This window comes from Neophocaena asiaeorientalis, unplaced genomic scaffold, assembly GCF_003031525.2.
Source record: "Neophocaena asiaeorientalis asiaeorientalis breed wild unplaced genomic scaffold, Neophocaena_asiaeorientalis_V1.1 scaffold204, whole genome shotgun sequence".
NCBI classification, from domain to species: Eukaryota; Metazoa; Chordata; class Mammalia; order Artiodactyla; family Phocoenidae; genus Neophocaena; species Neophocaena asiaeorientalis.
In genome coordinates this window covers 4,463,290-4,472,596 of record NW_020173922.1, presented here as the reverse complement: position 1 = coordinate 4,472,596, position 9,307 = coordinate 4,463,290, and the positions used below count along the sequence as shown (strand labels likewise).

The window sequence follows — 9,307 nt, the reverse complement described above, 5'->3', positions numbered from 1 at the left end:
CCCGGAAGTGACTTCACTTCCGCCGTCGCCGCCGGCTCCGCCTCTCGTTTTGTCATCGTTGCCCTCCGAGGCCGCCAGAGAGCGCGCGGGAGAGAAAGGGCGACCTCAAAGTTCTCGTCGCCCAAGCTGCACACATGTGCATGCGCAACGGCCTTTCCAGCGTACCCTGGCGGCCGCGGGGAACACTGGGAGTCCTGTCGTGTTCTCTCAGGAAAACCAAAGCGGAGCTGGGCCAGTGTCCCCACAACCACCCATCCTTCAAGACTGATGGGATGCAGTGAGTGGGGGAGCTGGGAAGGAGACCCAGAAAAGAGACACAGACGAGGACTATTCACACCGCAACGGTTACCTCAAACACACTGACATCAAATAGGAACATCTAGATAACGACAGCGCACTCACACACCCAGGAACACACACCAAACGTGATACACAGCGTCACACTACGAGTGACATGTACCAAATCATATCCAGAGATCCTGACACAGAAACATAACACAGAAATAATAAACTAAGACAAATTCACAGAGGCATGTTAACTGATCTACAAGCACCTGCACTCATACACGTTCAGGAACACACTTTTTGAAGCTAGATCTTAACACACAGACGCAAATTACCTATATATATATATATATATGTATGGTGCCCAGGCTAAGGGAGGAAATACTCTGTCCAGAGGTAAGATAGAAGGGTGAGACCTAAGGGTCCAAGAATTTCCTCGTCCATGATCTTGGATGGGCTGCCCCGCACACGTTACTCTAATCCATGCTTCCTTGCTTCATCACTGGCAAGTCCCGATATATTTTTAGTGATGCTAATCAAGCTACAGTGTATAGTATGTGTAAGAAAATTCCGAATATACATTATATTTGACAGGGGACACAAAAACTTCTAACTTCTTCCCCTTGGGGAAGTAAAATGAGGGACTGAGATTTATCTTTTTACTTTCTTGTACAACTTGAATCTTTAAAAAACCACAAGCTTTTATAACTGCTAAAACTAAAGAAAAAAAAGTCCCCTCCATGAAACTCCTGAATCCAAGCGAGGGCTTCTCTCTAGGGCCATTTCACTCATTAAAAATCTGCTTTGGGGCTTCCCTGGTGGCACAGTGGTTGAGTCCGCCTGCCGATGCAGTACCGCGTACCGCAAAAAAAAAAAAAAAAAACTGCTTTGAGTCAAAGCTCCAAAGAAAGTTTGGCAGTTGTCCCTTGGTCAACCACTTTGGCCACATTTGCAGATCTGTATCCTAAACTGGAAGGGCTTGGCTTTCTTAAGCCTGCTGAGCCAACAGCTCTGGAAAGATGGTGCTGTTTTACTGGTCTGTGGAGCATGATTCATTCAAGAAACCTGGAACTATCAACTCGAGGCTAGAAGAGGCATGAACAGGAGGGAGAACAAAATCAAAATAGGTAGTTTAATCTGTAGATGACTCTGGCAATCTTAAAAGCTAATCATGGAGATAAATGGAACTTATTAACACAACCTATGTAAGTTATGTTGAAAAATAATCTTTGCTAAATCCTGGCTTATTTTAATCTGAACCATTCAAAGGCTTATGTTGTTTTTCTCACACAAAGGGGCTATAGATCTCAATTCCCAGCTCACCGTGAGTTCACCATTGTGGCTGAGAAAGCCTGATGGGCCCAGGGTACTGTCATGATTTTATGCTATGCCTGGATGGTGGTGATGATGGTCTATGAATGGAAAACACTATCACAACAATAAAGGCTAATAAGTTTGCCAATGATGAGGAAAGACACTGCAATGGAACCATCAGAGGTGCAGTTTTAAAATGCTGCAGACATTCAACCGTCTCAGGCACTAACAATTCTAACTTGAGATGGAAGGTGAAGTAGGAATCAGGAGAGGATGGTTATGAAGGCGTAGGATGGCTATGAACAGGTTCCCACTCTCCCCGAATTGTCAAAATGTAGAACGTGTAAATCCTCTGACTCAAACACTCCACGTATGGGGAAGAAATCGGACATATATATAGATACGTAAGGATATTCATAGCTGTTATAAACAACCAAGAAACTGAAAAGCCTATCAATAGGGAATTGGTTAAGTGAATTATGGTATTAACAGAATAAAGCAAGTTATTAAAAAATGGCTGGCCTTTCTCTCCTGAGATGGCCCACACTCTGTGGAGTGTGTTTCTCTCTAAATAAATCCACTTCCTACCTATCCCCCCCCGCAAAAAAAAAGGCTAAGATGGTAAGTTTTGTGTATTAAAAAAAAAAACTGTCCTATGGGCTTCCCTGGTGGCACAGTGGTTGAGAGTCCACCTGTCCATGCAGGGGACACGGGTTCGCGCCCCGGTCCGGGAAGATCCCACATGCCGCGGAGCGGCTAGGCCCGTGAGCCATGGCCGCTGAGCCTGCGCGTCCCGAGCCTGTGCTCCGCAACGGGAGAGACCACAACAGTGAGAGGCCCGCGTACCGCAAAAAAAAAAAAAAACTGTCCTAAAAAGAGGATCAAATTTGTATAAAGTTGTAAATGTAAAATAAGCAAAGGTTTTTGCAGAAGGGTGGTAAGAGGAAGAAAAAATTCCTCTTTTCCAGTCTGAGCCAAGCCCATCCTTGCTGGTTTTGCACAGCCCAGCTACTTAAAATGAGATGGGTCAGAAACACACCTTGTACTTGCGAGCAGAAGCAGCCACCATCAGGAAAATCAGTTAGGTCTTCACTAAAGTTTCACCATCCATTACACCAAGAATCATTTAAACTCCAATTCCTTTCCATAGGTTTTCATACCACAAAATAGAGTGCACACAGAGCATGAACTAGGGCTTAACTTGATACAAAGTGTAGGAAAAAAAGGGGGGGGGGGGTATATCAAGAACATAGTTGGTAGCTGCCAAGGAAGTAGCTGTGACTTAACAACCCTAGCAAGGTTGCTAATAGAGCAAATAGAAATTGGCCCTACTTTTGATAGTCAGCTGCAATGACTGAAACTTCAGTATTTTGTCCTTGTCAAAGGTAGGACATTCCTGCTGCTCTTGGTATATCCATTTGGATCAGGTCCTCAGAACCAATACATCAATGCTGCCATGTATGAAGCACAATGACAAGATGGTTCAAAGATCATTAAACTTGTATCTAATGGCAGCAATACAAATGCTATTGGCATGGATACGTTTGACATTTCTCTACTACATGTAACATACTGCCTTTCAATTTTCCCATTCTCTACTGTACATGTGGCTTTGCAGAATTCTGAAACTTATGGAAATTATAAATCTAAGGCAAGAACTACTTCAAAGGAAGGCCAGGGCTAAAGTCTTAAGATAAAGACAAGTCTTAAGATAAAGCCTTTTAAAAGTATTAATATAGCCTTTTAAAAATTAATCATTACCTGACAGTCCTCTCCCTCAGAACTTTTCCAAATTACCTAGTACCTTAATTGAGCTCTAGCCTGTGTCAACTATAAAGTTTATAATTCAGCAAATTATACATGGAGTGATGAGAGGTACCTACTTCCATTTTGCCATTCACTTGAAACTTCAGTAAATTAGCTGTTCAAGATTTTATTAATGTTCCAAGCAAGACAAAGGGTTGACTTGGGAAAGCAGTATCTAGGGCTCTGAAATGGGTGTCTCCCATTAACGACTCTTTAAAAAATGCTTTGCGAGTGCCCCCAAATAATGATTATTTTCCAACCTTCTCCTTATTTTTAGTTTTTAATAGTAGCAAAACCAGTACTTCAAGCAACAGTTATCTAAACCAGGTGTTTGATTACAACTGCCTAGCAGTAACACTTCAGCTACAGGTAAACCAATCAAAGTGTGGCCTCTATCCTTGACATCAACATCACCTGGTAACTTGAAAGATGGATAATTATTAATACCCACCCTACACCTAGCAAATCAGAAATTCTAAGAACAGGGCCCAGCAATGTTTAAATGAAGCTTCCGGGTAATTCTGATGCATGCTAACATTTGAGAACCACTAAAGGAAAAGAATTCACAGAACCATTTTGTTTACATACCATGTTGGATAAGAATCTTGATCTTTCCCACGACAGTCAAAGGACCTGCATCAGACTGGAGAGGCACTCCAGCTCAACAAACAGCTCAAGGTCCTTGTCAAGGGAATATAATCTCAAATGCATAACCATTCAACACTTTGAGCTTTCAGCTATCCTAGGCCATTTTCTGTGATGGAGACCAATAAAGAAGAGTACACAGCTACTCACTCCTAGCCCTAGTGCATATTATCCTAACCAAACTGTCTATACCAATTTTGTTACTAATTTGATTTAAAAATATAATCTGTAGTGTTTCTACAGATTTCTACTACATACCGTGAGCCTCTTTTGTCATAATTTTTATTCATGATGTTTTTACAGGTCAAAGCCACCAAAAACGCACTGTGAACAAGGTGAGGCATAAATATCTGAACCCTTCCCCTTTTATAAACTTAATGCCACCATAATACTTAATAGGGTATACATCCTTTTACTTGTCCCCATCACCCTAAGGGGTAAAAGAATTCAGAGGAAGGATATAACCTTTAAAAGGTCCTTGTAATCATACCATTTTCTAGAGGAGGTACTTCCTGGTGTACTCTATAGCCAGAAATTCACCTTCCTCATTAATAAAATCTTAAATAAAATTATTTTTAAGATACACACTACTACAGCTAGCCAACTCAAGCCCTACCAGGGTCACTCTCATATGCCAAATTTATCAACAATCGGTTAAAAGAAAACTGTAAAACAAACATGAAGGTGTTTACAAAAGTTCCCTTTGGGCTGCCCTGGTGGCGCAGTGGTTGAGAGTCCGCCTGCCGATGCAAGGGACACAGGTTTGTGCCCCGGACCGGGAAGATCCCACATGCCGCAGAGCGGCTAGGCCCGTGAGCCACGGCCGCTGAGCCTGCGTTTCCGGAGCCTGTGCTCCACAACGGGAGAGGCCACAACAGTGAGAGGCCCGCGTACCGCAAAAAAAAAAAAAAAAAAGTTTCCTTTACCCAGGATTAACAGCAGATTAAACTAAAAACTAAAATGGTGGTGGGAAAATTTTCAACTTTATAGCTGGTTGAAGTGGAAACATTCCTCTTAAATAAAGGTTTGCCGTAATCTGGGAAATAGCTGTTACAAATTTATTAATCACTAGCAATTTATGAGAATTTCTGCTTTCAAATGCTATCAAATGAAGATATTAAACATTCTTTTCTCCAACTTGGTATATCTAACAAAGTAGGATCTATGAAAAAAGTTATCATTGACAGAAAACAATCAAGGGATTCCTTGATTTGTGTACACAAAATGCTTTGTGTAGCTGCTGTTAGTTAAAAGTTGGAGTTAAACAAAAGCGGGTAATTAGTAAAGGCCAAAATTAAAACTACAGAAGTAAACTGGCAAGGATTTTTTGTGCATGTTACATTTTAAAAAGTGTCATCTGCCCCTCAGTGGTAGATCATAATATTTCTTTCAACTATTTGATATATATCCTTTAATACACTTGGACCTAAGAGTTTCAAAGAGAATCCCTTAAATTCTTATTTTTTTTAATTAAAAATTTGTTTGACAATAATTTCTTATACCTATAATCCCAGCAACTTTGAAAGGCTGGTAAAAACCAATTCTTGTTATTCCATGTTACTTCCAATTTTATCGTTAAATACTTAGACATGTCTAAACATGAGCTTTTACCATTTCCTCACCCGTAACGTCTTAAAACTGCAAGGTCTTAAAAAACTGAAGAAAAAACCAAAACCCAAAAACTATGAAGAGTCCCATTTTCAGTTATGTAACAGGAACAAGAAATCCACCAGCACTAAAAGCTTTAAAACTCAGATCTTTAGTAGCAGTCTTTAGAACACTCTAAATTAAAAATGTAATAATTTGTTAAAGCATGCAAAAAGTGTAACAGTGAATAAAAACCACAACTGACAAATATATTGGTTAACATTTCAAACATGTATAACCAATGAACATGGCCTAGGTTTTTTTTTTTTATTGGTACTCACTTCAGAAACTTGAATCCACAGATATAAGCAGTATATAACCAGAAAGTTACAAGTAAACACAGATTATACATGCAAATTTCTGTTCACAAAGGTCACATATGCAGTATATGAATTAGAAGCGTGCGTCTAAGATTATGGCCAAACTGTTTTTAAAATGCAGAAATGTAAAATTACATCTTGAAAATATGAAGAGATGGTCTACACACTTCAAAAATCAAATGTGCTTATACCAGATGTATGACAGCTACAGGATTCAAGTGACAAGCAATATCTCAAGAAATTAATACTGGTCAAAGAGAATGGGAATATTTTTACATTTCACTGAAAAAGACATTGACTACTAGAATACGAAATCTAGCAGGAACTTAGGGAAAAAATTACAAAATCTAAAGCCAATTACTTAGTATTTCTTATTACCTAAACAGCATGACATTAAAAGAAAACTGCACCTGCATTTTAATTACCAATCTCACATTAATGAAGTTCTCAAAAATTGAAACAAAACCAAAAATGCTTCGAACTGCAAATGAAAAGTCTGCAAGGCTCAGATTAAAATGTGGAATGTTTCAGATGAAAGTAATAAAAATACAATTGGTTTTGTTCTTTATTGAATGGAATCAAAAGTTTTGACATTTCTTTGAAGCTTGGAACTACTAAATTTCACTTCTCTGAATGTTTCTACGTATCTTTCTTAGTGGTGCAAGTGTCTTAAGTAGCATATGAAGTCAGTCTCTAACAAGTATTTCTGTCTGTTACCATTTTGATAAAACAAAAACAATTCTTCATTAACTTAACCGTATATGTATTTTTGCTATAACACTTAACACATGAACAGACGTCTATTATTTTTCCACTATAACAAAAGAGTACAATAGTTTTCTAACTATCTGTATTGTATTTAAAAAAGGTTAACATTTAAAAACAAAGAACCATTATTTTCTTTGAAATCATTAAGCTTCTTGCACATCTTAAGCTTCCTTCTTCTGCCTGCGTTCTTCTGCCAATTTATTCAGAAATTTCTGAAAAGAAAATAGAAAAAAATTTTTTACAAGGATTAAGTCACCACAGTGAAACATAACAAATGGATTAACTCCAAAACAAAATATTCTATCCGTGTTTAGGGACTTGAGTCTAATTTAACTATAACCTTATCAATACTTTTAAGATCCAGTTATTCTTATTAGGCAGGTATGAAACTAAACTGGACACCACAGTAAGGCATAGGAGAAAAACGGTAAAACATGAAAGTTATTTAATGTGCAATTAAGACTAACTTACAGAGATGATCAAAGACCATAACAGCCACACAGAAGTACTGCTACACCCCAAGAACTTAGTTAAAATGACATATATTTATTCAATGACCCTTCCACTAAGCCAAGCAGACAAAATATTTATATTAAATTGCTGCTACCACTGAAAATAACCACTGTTCTTAATGCTCTGCTTTATAAATCAGTGTTATCTACAATTATGAATTCTTTAACTCTTACTTTCAAGTTTTTCCCCATTATTTATTTTAATACTTAGTCCTTAAGCCACTAACTGAAACACCAAACTTCAAAATATTCAAACAAATTTGTTATGCTTTACCATGTTGTGCTTTTTTAATGTATCCTTTTATCTTTATATCCTGTTGATGATGAAACTTACTGAAGTGTCATTATTAATATATAATAATTTAAAGTCAATGTAAAAATCATTAAGTATGAAGGGATATGGCACTTTATAAAGCTGGCTTTCAGGCCTCCAATATCCAAATTAGAGAAATCACAGTCTAACAACCATTTGAGAATACTCAAATAACTTTAACTATACCAAAGAATTTATAACATTTAGAACTATAAATTTAGAAATTACTCAATTATCAACACTTAGTTAAGAGTATTTTCTAGAAAGAGGCTTAATTAACAGATGTTTCTAGAATTCATTAAACTGCTCAAGGCCCATCAATAAAGAATGTTATTTCCAGGATAAAGCATGCTGGGTCCACAGACAGTACTTTCCATAAACTTACATGATTTGCTAGTTTTCACTAAAGAACTCTCCTCTTTTAGATATAGCCTTACCTTTAATTTCTGATAATGAGGAAGGCTGCTGCAATGAGTATTCTTTGCAACTTCTTCATTTGTATAAAAGAGTGAACACAGCTTACAGTAAAACCCTGTTTTAGGTATCACATAGTCTATACCTAGAACACAAACATACATTCTTACAAATTCAGTAAACTGAAGATTTTAATAGTGTTCTCAAATCTTTTTTTTCCTGTCAATATAATTTGAATGAGGTAACATTTGTGACAAGTCTAATGTAGCCTAAGCTAAAACAAAACAAAAACCATGACATTGTTAGTAGTTTGTACTTAATTGATATTTAAGGTCCCACACCTAATTGTTCTCTTAAAAATATTGAAATAGAAAAGGTAAACAAAACAAAAAGCAATGTGAAATTCTCAGAAAACTTTATGAGAAAAGAGAACATATTATGGAATGGTAACAAAAGATAATACAAAATCAGGAGACATGGGTAAGAGGAAAAAAGAATGTTCCAATTAAGATTTACAAACTGTTTTGCATAGAAGTAAATTAAGAATGTTATCAGAGCTTATGTAAGACCAATTTTAAAAATCTTATTTAGTAAGAGTTTGGGGAGGGTGAGAGGGGAAGAACAAAGCCTTAAATCTCACCAACAGGAACATTGGGCTGATACGGTCCAATTCTATACTCATCTGGGATTGTATAGTCCTCCTTGTTTTCATCACTTTGGCCATCTGCGTTTTCACTTGTATCTTTGTTGGGATCATCAGCATTCTCAGCAGATTCAGCACCTGGTTCTGTATTTTCCTCATTTTTAATTCCATTTTCCAACGCTGCTTCGTTTTCTTGGTCAAGTTCCTCGATCTTGTCCACCTTAATTTCAACCAAACCATCATCATTTTTGTCACCAGATTTAAATGCCATGCCCGATTTACGAAGTTTCTGAAGTTCCGAATCTTCCTCATCACCAACCTCATCTAGAGTGACAAAACCTTCCATACTCCCTGGGAAACGACGCTGTTAAGAAAGACAAATTTACTCTGCAACAATTATCCTGCAGCATCCCTTCCATTTGCTTTACTTGAAGGGAAAGGGATAGCGTCTTTGCCTTCATTTTCTCAAAAAAAAAAAAAAAAAAGAAAAAGAAAAGCAAAAAAAAAAAAAGCTGACTTCTTCCTTTTTCCCCTCTAAATTACTAACCTTTCAAAAACACCTTAGCCTGTTTTAAAACTAAATAATCGAAGGCTTGCCTCATACAAGCAGAAAATAAATATGAGGACATGCATATTCCAT

At 37.4% G+C, this 9,307-nt stretch overlaps 1 protein-coding gene across 3 annotated transcripts in view; it reads right to left on the bottom strand.

The window, feature by feature from the left end:
- Positions 1 to 5,793: 5,793 nt before the first annotated feature.
- MATR3 (matrin 3) overlaps positions 5,794 to 9,307 on the bottom strand; it is a 48,961-nt gene continuing 45,447 nt past the window's right edge. For 2 of the 3 annotated variants that reach the window (XM_024752199.1, XM_024752198.1), the window contains 3 exons: positions 8,665 to 9,031; positions 8,048 to 8,169; positions 5,794 to 6,997 (listed from right to left, as the gene is read on the bottom strand). In XM_024752199.1, the coding sequence (XP_024607967.1) occupies positions 6,947 to 6,997; positions 8,048 to 8,169; positions 8,665 to 9,031 (540 nt within the window). In that variant the 3' untranslated portion in view covers positions 5,794 to 6,946. The remainder of the gene's footprint in view (positions 6,998 to 8,047; positions 8,170 to 8,664; positions 9,032 to 9,307) is intronic. The other variant, XM_024752200.1, reaches the window with a different exon arrangement.